This window comes from Aureobasidium namibiae, assembly GCF_000721765.1.
Source record: "Aureobasidium namibiae CBS 147.97 unplaced genomic scaffold scaffold_16, whole genome shotgun sequence".
Lineage (NCBI taxonomy): Eukaryota > Fungi > Ascomycota > Dothideomycetes > Dothideales > Saccotheciaceae > Aureobasidium > Aureobasidium namibiae.
Genome location: NW_013581193.1, coordinates 111,897 through 126,786, shown reverse-complemented (window position 1 = coordinate 126,786; position 14,890 = coordinate 111,897). Strand labels below are relative to the sequence as shown.

Genomic DNA, 14,890 nt, shown 5'->3' with positions numbered 1-14,890 from the left:
CTCGCTACCAGATGACTTGTTGTCGATGACTGAATTCGCTACTCACGCGACACCAGGACTTTAAATGCACGCGCAGGTCGTTATAAACTGCAGAGACCAAAAGGCGGCCATCTCATGGCTATTTACACTGACCATGCATCAAGGTCTACAACACGCCATCCCTGATTTGCCGCTTCTCACAACAACGCCAACGCCAACGGCTGCTTCGGTTCTGATCAAGTCAAAGCTCGAGTCTTGAAACTCGGCCTCCCATTAGAACATGTCACTGAACCACACACCGACCAACTATCTGTCCATTCTCTTACCTACTGCCGTCTCTTGTGACCATTGCGAGATATTCTTGATCTTTTTCGAGCTCATTTGAGCGGCTCTAGAAGATAATTGGAAATGACGCTCGCTCCTTCCCCACAACATCACCCCCAGCCCTGCACCTCTGCCCTGCGACTAGCCAACTCCTTTTCAACTCACCATCTCTCCTTGTACGAAGTACTTGCCGCATACGCACACCTCTACGCTCTGGCATACGTTGGCCCGCTCTTATCTAGGCTCGGTCTGTACCTTCAACTGTCGGCCCGCACTCCGATCGCCAACAAGCCCGCCAGCCAGGTTGAAATCTTGTTCTTTGATCATTCACCGCCGTCTAGCCGTAAAGGCTGTCCTTCTTCAGAGCAGTCGCAACTAGCTCTGATGGTTTCACCGCTGGAAGCACAGAACATCCGTTTCCAAGAAATCAAGGAGTCCTTCAACCACTCTTCTTGGTCGCGGCAATGTATGACCGGCCATCAAGCAACACCTTACACAGGTCCAACGTCTGCGCTTGGATTGGCTCCCGAGAGGAGTGTCATTCCTGTCCCATGTGGAAAGATAAGTCACGCGGGCACTTGAGAAATGGCACAGTTCCTTCTGTACGTGGTGATTGATTGCGGAGAGTTGTGATATTGTCTGCTTTCTGTAGATTCCGCCAACATCTGTTGAAAATGGTGGATTTCTGCACAACTACCATTCGCAGGCTCGTGCCATGCCCTAAGTCGCTAGCAAATATCCACAGACGAAAGCTATATGATCAATCCTGCCAACCAAAATCTCGAACTCAAAACTCGTCGTCCAATGCCAACATGTGGACCCTTGGAAAATGGTATAGAGATCAACGCCAGGGTCACACCCAAAACATGAGAAGTGACGATGACGTCGTTGTAGATCACAACCGGGCAAGACAACAATCTTCCTTCTCTTTGCCCTCGTGCCCAGTACTCACGGACAACAAACACACAAAACCATGGAACGAATAGTAACACGGCATGCGATTCGCCTCGCACACTTACAACCACGATCGCTCGCTCGAATCCTACACAAACCTCTACGGCAACAACATCTCCGGCACCGCAGTGACGACTCGAAAAAGAGAGATGACCAAGTGTATCCTCTGACAGGATATTATGCCGATATCCTCTCCTCGCGCCACCCACCCACAGACGCAACACCAATCAAGCAACCTCAACCACAAACATCTGCCTCGTCAACACCAACATCCTCACCCTCCTCACCACCCTCCGATGCTCCATCACCACCAACCCCCACCACAACACCAGCCACCTCCTCCCTCGAAGCAACAAAAGCCCAAACCCTAGCAAAGGCCCGCATAGTCTTTGGCTCATCGGGCTCCTCACGCCGCGAAGACCTTTCCTCGGCCAGCAAAACCATCGCTGGCGTCAAAGTGCCGCCGAAGCCCAAAGAACCCTCTGGAGACGATTGCTGCATGAGTGGCTGTGTAAACTGCGTGTGGGACATCTACCGCGAAGAATTCGAAGAGTGGAAGCTTGCGAGCGAATCGGCCAAGGAGGCGCTAAAGGCTTCGCAGACTGTCGCGCAAGGACAAAATGCTGCACAAGGAGATGCAGCAGTGGTGCAGGGGGTTGGGTCAGGGGTGGGAGAAGCAATGAGTATGGATGATGATGGTGGAGGCAGTGAAGCGCTGTGGTTGGGAGAAGATGTCAAGGGTGCAGAAGAGGAAAAAGATCCTTTTGCTGATGTGCCGGTTGGTATCAGGGAGTTTATGCGCACGGAGAAGATGTTGAAGCAGAGACAAGCTGCTAAGCAGGCAGGTGGTTAAAAACATAATCCAAGATGGAGCTAAAGACTCTATGCCTCTGGAAGCAAAAAAAAGCGAGGTTGATGCGCGAATGCCACGTCACAACACGAGGGGTCAGTGGTGCAGATGGAAGAACCAAAGGTGTTTGGATATCGGACTGCATCATCGTCGAGTCCTCACGACGCTTCAACTGAACGGATAGCCATGCTTGCGAGCCTCAGCACGAACTGGATGATATACACGACAACAAGGCAACAAAGGCCAAAGGATCGTTTGGACAATGTATCTGCACTGCACAGCCATCCGGCATCGCCAGCCTACCATAACATCAACTCCTGCAATTGTCAGACTCCCGCAGAGGGCACAACAATATCAAAAGCAACTAGTTGCAGCGGAGCTCAAGTCCGTCCGCCGAGAATGACTCTGCTAGTAACCAAGACTGGAACCGAGTGGATTTGAAGAGGAAAACAGCAATCTTCGAGACTACGACAAAGCCACAGACAGAGACAAAAGATGAAAATTAGGGAAAGAGATACAATAATCTGTAATTTTGTGGCAGTGATGCCTGGATCCTTCTTGGACGTAAAGAGAGAAATATAGAAGAAATGATCATGAACACCTAAATTCTCGTCCCAAAAAACGATACAACCACCCCCAAACGCCTTCGCCAATGCCATGAAAAACAAAAGGATGCTGAAAAGCAATAGAGATCAAGAGCTCAAACGACAGACGAGAAGCAAAAAACAAGACAAATGAATGTACAGACAACCACCCAGGGTGTATAAATATGTAGTCATCTCTTTCCCACACTCATCGGAACAGAAAGACGAAAGCAAGGGGACCAGCCATGCTGGAGCTTAGAAGGAGGATGTGAGAATCGAATCAACAGGATCCACCAAACCAAGGCGACCTCCGACGACGCTGCTTGCGACGAGTGAGAAACAAGTCCAGCCACTCACGATCGGTGTCAATCTCCTGGTCAACATAACGCGTCTAGCGTCCGAACTGTGCAAACAGATCATCCATATCCGAGTCGCCAAACGATGTCTCGATTCTAGTGAGCTCGGGCAACGTAGGTGGAGGTGAAAATGCCTCTCGTGCTGAAGGAGAGTATCCAGGTCGACGTTGAGAAGACGAGCGACTGACTCTGCTTTGCGAGCTGAATGTGCGGTGTGAAACAGGACGCTCGATCCTCTGGGCTTGAGTGGCTTGGGTGGCCTCGGAGTACTGCGAAGACTGTGTCTGGGTCTTGGACATGGGTGACAGCGGCGGTAGAACTGGGGGAAGCTGTGTGGTTTGTGTGTTGTAGAGGCTCGCTGGTCTTTCGCTCGAAGAGTCGCTCTGGATGGTTTGTGTGTGCTCGATGGTGGGACGGACGATTTCCGGCTCGTCCAGCACCATTGCATCAGGACCCTGTGGCATATCGTCGTCGACTACGGCAGAATCACTGTTGTGAGAGTTGAAGGTGAAGAGACCGCTCTTTCTGCGAGAGAACCACGAACTACTTTTCCTCTTCCTCAAGGGCGGCTGAAGACTGTTGTCCTGGCCATGCTTAACGACGACATAATCCTCTTCTGCGGCGCGCTTGACGCCTCTGGAACTGGTAGTGCTGTCGGAGGTCGGACGATCGGAAGAGGCGGTTTGTGGAGGGTTCTGTGAAGAAGGAGTCGAGACGAGCGAGGTGCGAGAGTTGCCGAAACTGCTCTTCAAACTCGACAGCGAAAACAGCTTTTGCATGCTAATCGATCTACGACGGCCATTGTTGGTAGGGCCTTTGGGCACAGGCAGCTGGGAGCCGAAACTGTCATGACGGGAGTTGTCGGAGTGCGACATTGTGTGGACGTTGGCGAGGTCGAGCTTGTTTGATGGGTCGTGGTTGGTCAACTGATAAGCCAATGGTAGATGATGCAGTTGAGAGGAGCTGCCGGCAAAAGAATTGGTGTTTTGTCGGTACAGGGAGTCGGTCGACGAGTGTGAAGCAGAAAGCAGATCGGGCGTGGAGAAATTGCTGCTCGGATGCTTCCTCGGGAAGGTGGTGGTCGAAGTGTTGCTAGGCGACTGAAACGGCAGCGACCATGTGCTTGCAGATGCGTTTCTGCTGTGATTGGCAGTTGGCAGATGGCAGTTGTAGTCGCGACTGTCTTGCTCGCTGCTGCTGTAGCTGTTGCTGCCAGTCGCTCCGACAAATTCGACAGGTGTGGGTGGATGCGAAGATAGCGGGCTCGGTCTAGAGGGCAGCGCCGCGCCTCTTCCATGCGTCGCTACAATGCCCAACGATGGCACCCTCTGCCTGTGCTGAGAAAGCTGCGACATGATCAAACCCCTTGATCTCCAAGTACCTGCGTCTTCTGTCAAGTGTCGCCGTGCGTTACTTGTCCTGTCCGACTCGCTACGGTGCTGATGGAGCGCGGGGTGTCCACCACATATTAACTCTTGCCGATGGCTTGCCTAAAAGTGGCCCCTTTCGTGGTTTGGCTTCGCCAGATCCTTCTGTCTTGCACGCCTGAACCTTGTGCCGCGTTTCACTCCTGCCTCAGCGACTTCCTCGACAAACAACCACAAGAACAACAAACGGCCATACACCGAGCTATCAAAAGACTAGAGTCCCTTATGCAAAGACCATCTCAACCCTAGTCTAGCCAGTGCACCCCTGCGTCCCCTGCGTGCCTGATCAACCCGTTTCATGCATACCTACCTTCTCCGCAAGTCTGTGCACCGTTTCAGGGCCGGCTGAAACTGACGTGTACCGTTTGTCTAGAGTACCTAGGAAGTGACGACGACTCGAGATACCGCGGCTGAAAGAGTCATCAGAATGATTGTATATGTTTGCGAGCCAAAAAGACAAAAGTTGAAAAGTATTTCCTCTGTTCGACGCCCTGCCCTATACAATCCCGGTCTTCTCCCTCTCAGCTCGCGACTGACAAAGCCATGAACCTACAGTCAACGCCTCGTGGTCCATGTACGGGAAAGCAGTGAAGCACTCGTAACAGCATCTGCTTTTACCTCCCATATCGCATGTGTTCCCACCCAACCCTTGACGAATGCCATATTGTCGACAAGTCATGAAGCCTATTTAGTTGGTCGAAGTCCCTGAAGTGTGCAGGACATCCACATCGCCTGCGTGTTTTGTCTCGCTCTGCTGCATCTTCGAAGAAGTTCCGTCATGCATTTGAACAGCATCTCCATGTCTCATCTCGTTCTCAACCTCGTTCAATGCAGGTAGACCAGAGGAAGCATCACCCTTGGAAGACGATGCAATCGACGGATTGCGCTCTTGTTCTGGCTTTTGCTCAAAGAACTCAACATGATCTGCATCTCGGTCCTTATCGTCGTTGCGTATCATTTCGGTCAAGCTCTTGAAGTTGAACATGGATTCCGTGTTCACATCATTGCTCGGAGTACCAGAGTGTGTATCAGGCGTACCAGTACCGTCATCTAGCACCGTCGCACTGGCGTTGGGTGACATCTGGTAGTTCGGCGTCCGTTGTTGATAGCTTCCAGGCGCAGAGTCCAGCATCGAAGATGCCGCCGATGAGGCATTGGAGATGTGGCGAAGGTGAGAGCGGTTTTGAAGGGCATCCGGGAACGATATGGGCTGCGTTGCCTGCGGTAGATTGGCTCTCGATTCTTCAAGATGCCTCTGAGAGTCGGCTGTCTGCTCAGCAACCTCTGTATTCAAGGTAGATGTAGGTTCGGTAAGCGGATTAAAGCCGTAGGCTGTGGTGGCAGGTGCCTTGCCTTTGCCGACGATTGGAGGAGCAGCTGGTGGAGGTGATGAAGCTGTCGAGACACCTGTCTGAGGTCGTGGAATATTACTCGTAGAGCGGGTCATGTCAGACCAAGCAACTGTGCTGCCGTTCAAGCTAGCACTGTAAAGACTTCCGTTCTTCTTCGCGACCTTTTCTGCCTTCTTTGCGTCCTTCGCAGCTTCTTTGTCGCGTCTCTTTGTTTCTTTCCTGATTTCCTTCTCCTCTTTCTTCTTGCGGTCTTCTTCGGAAGCTAGAGATAGTCGGATAGCTTCCATCATCATAAGATCTTCGAGATCATGGGCACGACTTCGTCTACCCGACGGACGAGGCTCTGTGCTTGATCCTTGACCTTCTATGTGAGCGATCAACTCAGACAGACTACCTACTTGACCATTGTCAGCTCTCGGCGTGCCAGTCCCACTTGCACTAGCAGAGGTATCCGTCAAAAGTGTACGGCGGCGGCGACCAAGACCGCCAAACGAGCGTACATCCGATGGCTGTTGATTACCTAGCATGTACGCAGCATTGTGAAGAGCAGTTGCAGCAGCAGATCTCCGCAATGCGTGCGCTCTAGCATCAGCAAGCTTCTTTGCCCAGTCAGGTCGTACTCGATCTGTAGTGATGACAGTGGGGGCCGAGGCAGATAAAGATGTCGTACGTCTTCTACCGTGCGGCACAGGTAACGAGAGAGTTGATGCATCGGGAGATGGGGCGCTTGTTGGAGCCGGACTGCTGACAGGGCCGGAGTATACAAGACCTCTGCGGAAGGAAGGAGGTTGGTAGCTGACACCAAATTCAGGCGTCACACAAAAGGGACACGCAGCGGGCTCTGAAACCAATAAGCCTTCCTCGTCGGTTGTGGGATTGCCCTCATCATCGTGATGCTCCGGAGGATGCGGGTCAGGACGCTTGATTTGTACGAAGCACTCTGAGCAGATGGGCTGATCACAACAGCGGGTCTTGTTGAGGTGTGGAGGGTAGTACATGAAGCAGATGGGACATTCCGCAGCATCCTTATACAAAACAGCTTCGAGAGGAGAGCCGTTGACTCTTGGGTCTCGCGGCAGACGAATCTCCTGAGGGGCAATCGAAGTAGACGAAGCATTGTTGTTCTTGTTCGAGGTGCCCAAGGATGCCAGAGTTTTTGCACGATCACGGAAGAGACCTCGGGATGCCGAGGCTGAGGGCAAAGATGCGGTGCCTGGACGAGGCAAAGTGGCGCTTTGCGGAGTCGAGGTATGGTCGGATTGGTAGGATTGTGAGCGAGAGGAGATTGGAATAGTGAGCGAGTCGACATCGCTGCCGGCGGTTTGTTCGAGATCGGGGAGGGGAGGGTCGTCAGCAGCGGGAAGGGCTAGTCCTCGTGCTACAGCTACAAGCTGATTCTCGGTCCACGAGTCAGAATGGTCGTTCAGGCCTTTCCAGAATGGCGCCAAGCGGCGTTCGATCTAAGATGTGTCAGCAGGATAGTTGTTATAGAGATAGTGGATGGCGTACCATGAGCTGGCGCACGACGGTCTTGTTGAAGTCCTCAGGACCGACGTATGTTCCTAGCGTAACGAGATAGCCACCATCGACACCTTCCTCCTTCATACTTCGCTCGCGTTCATTTTCTCGAGTAGCACGCTCCTTCTCACGTTTGCGAGCTTCTCTTTCTTGCTTGGTTTCGCGGCGAGGTTCCTCGGTGCGTGATTGGTCACCTCTACTGCTGGACCCCAGATGGAGGAAGGATAGGTTCTGTCTGCTGCCGCGGCCACTACGCACATTGTACATGGAGTTTTCGGCTGTGCCATTGCTGGGAGTTCCATTGTTTGCTGTGTTGGCGCGCGATCGGGAGCTGGTGGTCCTCGACTCCCTGGTGGAGCTGTTGGTATTTCCCATGGCGGAGCGGTGATTGTCTCTCAGGCACGTTGCGGGGAAGCACTCGAGAGACGGCGCATTCCACGCTCAAGATCCGACTATTTCTTGGCCAGTCGACTTCATGCGACAGACGGAGGACGAGTGTAGTGAGAGACAGAGGCGGGCACGTGGGGTGGGAGACGAATGGAGATGAAGGCGTTCCAATAGCAGAATAGGCGGAATAGGATCGAGGTAGATAGTGCTGGAGCAACGGCCGACAAGGTCCGCCCTCGGGTCGTCTTAGTAAAATAGCCGTTCGTGATGCCCTCGACCAAGAGCGAGCGATACCTATGCCGTCAAAGACGGCGACTGTTTCAGACTGGAGATATCAAGAACAACGACGATGACACGAGAGACCTTTTCAAGCCTTTCTTCTGGGAACAAGACATGGCCGTCTTGTCTCACACCATCACGCCGATGACGCGACGCTTTGTGCCTCGGAAGCCAATCAATGACATCCGTCCTCAGCGGAGACACCCTTCCGCCAACTTGATCTCAACTTCTTCCCCTCCTTCCCCTCAACCATCGCTGGAGAAATTTCACTTTTCAACACTCGGCCCAGCCATCTTCTGTTGCTCACCTCTCACGTAATCTTCATATCGATTATGAAAAGGCCGCAATGAAGTATCTGTGGGCCTGAGGTGACAGATTTTAATGTGTCTTGTCTGCTTTAGTGCTGATGATACAGCCCTATCATCCAAACATCCATCGTCGTCTTGACACTACACACAACTTTATCATGGGAGTCAGTTGATAGTTCGTAGGACTTGGGGTGATCAGGACATCCGGAGTCATTTTCATGTCTGATTCACAGTACTAATAGCATCTACATGAGCTAGAAACATCCTTCACCATCGAGGACTCGCAGAGAGAGAAAAAGCCTCGGACGACCTCCCATGGCGCCCTTTGTGTAGAACTGGGTCTTAGCGCTCACATAACAAATACCCTCGTCCTCTGCCATAATTCCTCTCAATGCACTTCGGTACCGAACGATCTCTTGGGAGACCAGTTTTGTAGTTGATAGCTGTCTCCCTACGCGTAGAGCAACAGGTTGTGGCTTAAGGTGTGATGGCCGACTTGTCAGTCTTGCGACCTTTTGAGCTGCTGTGCTTCTTGCCATCAACGGCGTTCTCTTCCATTCCACTATCGTCAGATACACTGCGGGCCTTGCGTTTGCCCTTGCTCTTCGTGCAAGTCGACTCTTCAACCTCGGACTGAGGAGCTTTGGTGCCGTCGGCTGAAATGCTGTCGGGTCTGATAACGTCTTGTACGGCCTCACCATCGACGTTGTTGTCGGGTTCGCTGTCGATCTCGTCTTTCCTCTGGATCTTGCCAACAGTCCGACGCTCAATCTCGACTTCGCTGCTGTCGGATTCGGTGTCACCTCTATCTTCGATGTTGTTAGTGTTCGATCGGTGCCGTAAAAGGTACAAAGACTTACAGTAGAGGCTGCCATACACGATTTGAACTCCCCTCTGAGGTTTCCTGGTTGTGCCTGCCTTCAGGCCCTCTTTGGTGCGCTTCAACTCAGCCGAGTCATCCTCGGCATAGCGCAGCGTCTCTTGAGCCCTGTCCAGAAGGTTATTCAAGTCATCTCTTGCTTCAGAAGTCTGATCAGGCCCAAGTTGTTCTCGACCCAGCTCGGCAAGACGCACTGCCTCTTGGGCATGGTGAAGATAGTCGACCTTTCCGCAAGCCAAGACCATGTGTGCATCAACACGGAACAACAGTGGTAGGTTCGGACGCATGAGGAGCTGTGAGGCGATATATCTTGCCTCGTCGTTGTTGCATTCGTCGTTATTTCCGGCGTAAAACATCATCTCATCGAAGTCCCTGGTCAATTCTTGGTCTTCGTTCTCATGCACATCTCTAGGTTCTGCGCCGCTGGGTTGTGTAGCGTGATCGCTCATGTCGAAACAGTGTATGGATGATTGTGCAACCAGCAAGGAACGTTGTTGAGGCTGGCCGATGGGACGAGGTGGATTGCAAAGTATCGTCACAAATTTGAAGTGGAAACAACATTCAGGTTAAATGTGGTCGCGCCTTCCCTGACAAGCAGCTCGCGCTCTCTCCCCTGATGCATTCATCAGTACCTCCACCTTACCTAGCGAGGGCCTTTAAACATCGACCTTGAAGGATTCTTATGCGTCTATGAAGGCGTACCCACTGCCACTGTTGCGCAAGGGCTCTTCTGCTCCACCATGATAAGCATGCCATATCTCAGTAGTTGGGCGATGTTGGTAGAGCACGACGGCCACGGAGCGTACGGAACGTCTCACCACATGTCACAGAGTCCAGCACATGGCCAGAGGTCTCCCATCTTCCTATGGACAAGTTATACGCCGTAGAACGACACGAAAGATTCTGAACCAGATATGTGTTTGAAGAGAGATAAGAGCCAACTACTATTCGGTGGATACTGTCCTGATTGCAACACTACCGTGCCTTTTCACAACTACCAGCTTGACTTATCGTCGCACATAGAGTGTCAGGGACTGTAGTCAGAACCTGAACTAGCTGTTCCTATTGACAACCATTCAGGTTGAAATTCACTTGTGCTCGAGTACCAGTTGTAGTAAATATCGTATTGATTCTTTGCGTGCGAGTGTAGCGAGCTCATGATATAAGAAGTAAAAAACGCCCTCCCAAATGCCTCTTACCCAAATTTTTGGTCGAAGTGAAAAAGAACAAAACGGACACGCCCGACCACCAACGCCCTTGCTCGCCGAATGGAAACTGATCATCATTTCCCAAAACCACTCCCTATACAGCCTGAATTGTATGCTTTTTCTTGTTCTTTGCATGCGTGAACGATGGAGCTGGCGTCTAGAAGCGCTCCTTCATTCTCGACGCAACGGTTCTGAGGTTGCCGTACACCTTGGCTGGCGGGCTGCCGAGAATCAGGGAAACGATGGCGGTGCGAGCCATGTGAATGTTCTTGAAACCTGGAATAAAATGATCAGCGTCTGGTCACCAGACGAAAGAGTCCTCCAGATATCACGTACCACCCAGAATGTGAATTTTTGAGTCTGCGAGTACGACACGGGTTTTGCTTGCGTTCTCAATGGCGTGCTTGGTCTTTCCGTCCTTTCCAGCAATTCCTAGAGGTGATCAATCAGCAATTTGTTCTGACAGCTGGTGCATCCAGTGACACTCACTGCCAATAGCTCTGCCGAGGTGCTCGCCTTGAAGCGTCTTGACATCCTTGATCTCGAAAGTCTCAATGTACAAATCATCCAAACGCAACAAAGCAATTGCATCATCCAAATCGAAGCCCAGGCAGAAAGCATGGATGAAATCTGCACCCTTCTGCAAAGCACCAGTATCATCGGTGAATCTGCTTGTGCGCAGCTCGACATTCTTGTTCTTGGTGTTGACTCTGCATTGCAGTTTCAGGTGCTCGACCAGAGGAGGGTAGACTTTAGGCCATGCGTTCTTCAGAGGCGTCCAGCGGTGAGGCGGTACGGCGACTTTGCGGGATTCGGAGCGGACGTGGGCGTTTGTAGCCTTTTCGGCGGCGAAGAGTGGTTGCGAGTCGACGGTCATGGCTGTGTCTTCGGTGGCTTGAGCGGCGTCTTGAACGGCGGGAGCGTCGGTGGTGCTGATGAGCATCTCATCGTCTTCGTTGTTGCTTGCGGCGGAGGCCTCATTCAGGTTCTGAGCGATTTCCTCGGGCGCAACTCTTTGGAGGGCAGTTGGTGCGGGCATGATGATGGCAGTCCGAGAGGGCAGACGATGAGATTGAGAATGGCGTAGTTCCGGCGATGCGTTTCTTATTTGGTGGAAGTAAAATTAAGGCGATTTGTGCTGTTGGGTGAGGTGATTGCAGAAGCGCAAGATGGTATACTTTTTTGCCATTGGGCTCGAAAAGTCTCCATCTCCGCCAAGCAAAAGGCGGTCAGCGATCCCTTGACCCTGGACTTTCACACGACCACGCTTCACATGTTAGACGAATGATTCAGAGAACCGAGAGAGAGCATGGTGCTAATGAATTGCTTGTTCGTTGACTGCCAACAGTGTCTTATGCCGCTCTACTCTCTTTCAATGCACTCTCGGTGCTGGGTATTTGTGATATCTCCTCCTTGCTGTTCGTGAATGCGCAAGTACGCCATGAACCAGACAGAATCAGTCGTCCTTTGAGATCAGAATTTGCTCAGTGGCAGCATCAATATAACGCATGAAAAACTCGCGATCGAAACGGTCGCGACTGAGATACTACTTCTTTCCGCTGTTGGAGGCGGAGTTGGCGTTCAGCAAGCTGACGATTCTGACCTTCTCGACCTCAATCTGCTGCGAGTTGTCCAATTTGACCTTGACGTCCTTGAGTATGAAAGTCCACACATCATCGCAGAAACGGTACGTGTCGAGATGTCCCTAAGAGTATGCATCAGTATTGCGATAGCATCGGACATTGCATGGGCTAACGTGGAGAAACGAGAGGTGCGCTGGGTCGCCAAAGACGAATAGGTGTAAACTAGGAGAAACAGAAAGGGATGCACTTGTTGGTGTTGGTAGCCAGTCTTTTACCTTGAAGCTCATTCTTGCCTTGACCTTTTCACCAAGAATCTGCGCGATTGCCTTGTCGAAGTTGGCCATGATCTTAATGGCAAGCTGAGGCTCGATACGACGGCTGCTAATAAGGTCGTCGAGTGTGTCTGCAAGTGTACCGCCGATGCTTCGCATGTCTTTCTCAGCACAATGTTGGATAGTGATGAGTTGCCGCGCCTACCTCGCATTGCGGTACATCTCGTGGTACATCGTGCCTTGCTCGGCCATGATGAAGATCGACTGCTGTGCAATGCGCAAGTCGCTAGATAAGTCTGGCTTATATGTAGAGATGCGCAAATGATGTTACGCACAAAGGAAGAAAGGTGTCGCCTTCGATATGGACAGATGTTGATAGAGTCAGCAACTTGACGGAAGCGGTTTGGCCCGGCGTGATCCGTCTAGGCATCAACTCCTCCACCATCCCGACCTTCCATTGTCACTTGGTATCAGTTCACAAAGTCGCTAGTGCAGAGAAAGATACTCAAACCGATCAACCAGGCAAACACCATGCAGAAAGAAGCCATCGTCGCTTAAGCATCTGTATATCACTACCTCACTGTATCTGCCAAGTTGGCAGGGGAATCAGCTTGCTTTATCTTATCTATTTTGATCAAAGCCACCACCCTGCAGGAAAGTCGATTCGCCGATCGCTTACGGAGGGTTCGAGCTGCCGTTTCCGCTTTAACGGGCAGGTTTGTGAGGAATCAAGATCTGACGTGCTAGAGTCTAGATGGAGTCTAACACGAATCGAGCGCGAACATGGCCAAACGATTGGATCAAGACCATCTCGCGGCGCGATCGCGCCGTCGTGTCTTGTGCACGAGCACTCTTGAGATCGTCAGGTTTGCTCAATCCCTCCGGCTCCGAGCGCCCAAAAATTGTAAATAGTGTAGATATCATGGATCGAGGGAGCTAGGACGCTTTCTCTCTCAACTGTTTTCTCTTGGTCTTGTTGCTGGTCTTTCTCTCTCCTTCAAGATTCCTAGCTCACTCTTTGTCCTCTAACAATCCCTTCTCGAATCTGCACTCTCTGGAAATCCATTGTCCAACTCACCGGACCGAGACTTCGAAGCCATCATAGTCACGCCTTGTCGCACGGACGATACACAGCTACTACCCTATGGCCTCAACAATGCACAAGGGCAAGCCTGCCCAGCAACTATCCACGATTCTACCACCCCTCGTCTTTGGATGTGCCGTCTTCAACTCACAATACAACGATGTTAACAAGCTAGACACGGTCGGCTTGGTGAAGGAGGCACTCGAGTTCGGTATCAGAGCATTCGATACCAGCCCATACTATGGCCCTAGTGAGGAGCTGTTAGGTGCTGCTCTCGACACAGAATTTGTGCGCGCACATGTGCCACGCTCCGACCTGTTTTACATCACCAAGTGCGGCCGCATTGCTGGAGACGAGTTCGACTACTCCCCCGAATGGGTCCGCCAAAGCGTCGCTCGCAGCCTGGAAAGACTCCGCACCGACTACCTCGACATTGTTTACTGCCACGATGTCGAGTTTGTGAGCGAGGACGAAGTCATGGGAGCCATTAAAGAGTTGCGTCGCATCCGCGATGAAGAGGGTACACTGCGCTATGTCGGTATCTCTGGATATCCCGTTCCTTTGCTCTGCTCACTCGCTGAGCGCGTTCTTCGCGAGACTGGCGAGCCTCTCGATGCTGTCATGTCATACGCAAACTTCACACTGCAAAACACCACACTAGCGACGACTGGCATTGCGCGTCTGCGTGCTGCTGGCGTCGACGTTGTGCCCAACGCGTCACCACTGGGTATGGGTCTTCTGCGTCGCGCGGGTCCTCCTGTAGCGGGTCAGGGAGATTGGCATCCTGCGGGTCCTGGAGTCAGAGCGGCCGTTCGTCGTGCGAGTGACTTCTGCGACCGCCATGGAGAACGTCTCGAAGTCGTCGCCATTCGCTACGCGCTCGAATCGTGGCTGACAGCTGGAGCAAGCGTCGGCTCCCGAGGCGATCCTGCATCCGGTGTCCCATGGACCCGCGAGTCAAACGAACAAGTCGGAGGTCAAAAGCTCGGTGTTAGCGTCATGGGTGTGAGTAACGCTGGTGAGCTAGAGAAGACAATGTCAGTCTGGCGCAGTATTCTCGATGGTCTCGAGGGTGGTGAGGAAACCGTCAAGCTTGCTGGTCGCTGGAAGAGAGACCACGAGTGGAGCTTGAACCGCAAGCACGGTGTTCAAATCATGGCAGATGGCATTCAGGAGCATCTGGCTGAGTACCTCGATTTCGCATGGGACAGCCCTGGCAAGGACTACGTCAACAAGAGGGCAGCTAAGACTTTGACTCCGCCCGAGGCCGTAGACTCCGCTTGGTTGACACCTGCTCAGAGCCCACGGGCCGAGCAAGACTTGCCTGAAGAGCTCAACCTTGCAGTCAGATGATCCATTCCATGCACTTGGGTGTTTTCTCATGTTATGGCGTTTTACGATTGGCTTGGTTGACAGATCTTTTTTGATATCCCTCCCCGTTTTCTTCACATTCTACATTAGCTATTTGTCGGATACGTCCTCAAAACCTTCTTCACTCCATAATTCCATAAGATATCATTCTTCCATACAAAGACTCGACATGGT

The 14,890-nt window shown here is 52.0% G+C and overlaps 7 protein-coding genes across 7 annotated transcripts; 2 read left to right on the top strand and 5 right to left on the bottom strand.

The window, feature by feature from the left end:
* Nucleotides 1-1,576: 1,576 nt before the first annotated feature.
* On the top strand, nt 1,577-2,086 carry M436DRAFT_12741 (uncharacterized protein; the record flags this gene model as incomplete). The annotated part of the gene is made up of 1 exon (XM_013569041.1): nt 1,577-2,086. A coding segment is annotated over one exon (510 nt), but the record flags the coding sequence as incomplete, so codon positions are not given.
* Nucleotides 2,087-3,082: 996 nt separating this feature from the next.
* M436DRAFT_75202 (uncharacterized protein) lies at nt 3,083-4,402 on the bottom strand (the record flags this gene model as incomplete). Its single annotated transcript, XM_013569225.1, has 1 exon — nt 3,083-4,402. One exon carries the CDS (start codon nt 4,400-4,402, stop codon nt 3,083-3,085), a length of 1,320 nt encoding a protein of 439 aa, XP_013424679.1.
* Nucleotides 4,403-5,162: 760 nt separating this feature from the next.
* M436DRAFT_66275 (uncharacterized protein) lies at nt 5,163-7,719 on the bottom strand (the record flags this gene model as incomplete). Its single annotated transcript, XM_013569176.1, has 2 exons — nt 5,163-7,286; nt 7,336-7,719. The coding sequence occupies 2 exons, from the start codon at nt 7,717-7,719 to the stop codon at nt 5,163-5,165; spliced, it is 2,508 nt and encodes an 835-aa protein (XP_013424630.1).
* Nucleotides 7,720-8,795: 1,076 nt separating this feature from the next.
* M436DRAFT_66274 (uncharacterized protein) lies at nt 8,796-9,647 on the bottom strand (the record flags this gene model as incomplete). The annotated part of the gene is made up of 2 exons (XM_013569175.1): nt 8,796-9,127; nt 9,179-9,647. 2 exons carry the CDS (start codon nt 9,645-9,647, stop codon nt 8,796-8,798), a joined length of 801 nt encoding a protein of 266 aa, XP_013424629.1.
* Nucleotides 9,648-10,563: 916 nt separating this feature from the next.
* On the bottom strand, nt 10,564-11,445 carry M436DRAFT_75200 (eukaryotic type KH-domain (KH-domain type I); the record flags this gene model as incomplete). Its single annotated transcript, XM_013569224.1, has 3 exons — nt 10,564-10,682; nt 10,743-10,838; nt 10,896-11,445. 3 exons carry the CDS (start codon nt 11,443-11,445, stop codon nt 10,564-10,566), a joined length of 765 nt encoding a protein of 254 aa, XP_013424678.1.
* A 507-nt stretch (nt 11,446-11,952) lies between these two features.
* M436DRAFT_84452 (transcription initiation factor IIA, gamma subunit) lies at nt 11,953-12,513 on the bottom strand (the record flags this gene model as incomplete). The annotated part of the gene is made up of 3 exons (XM_013569223.1): nt 11,953-12,111; nt 12,265-12,412; nt 12,467-12,513. 3 exons carry the CDS (start codon nt 12,511-12,513, stop codon nt 11,953-11,955), a joined length of 354 nt encoding a protein of 117 aa, XP_013424677.1.
* Nucleotides 12,514-13,405: 892 nt separating this feature from the next.
* Nucleotides 13,406-14,698, top strand: M436DRAFT_53649 (Aldo/keto reductase; the record flags this gene model as incomplete). The annotated part of the gene is made up of 1 exon (XM_013569117.1): nt 13,406-14,698. One exon carries the CDS (start codon nt 13,406-13,408, stop codon nt 14,696-14,698), a length of 1,293 nt encoding a protein of 430 aa, XP_013424571.1.
* Nucleotides 14,699-14,890: the final 192 nt, after the last annotated feature.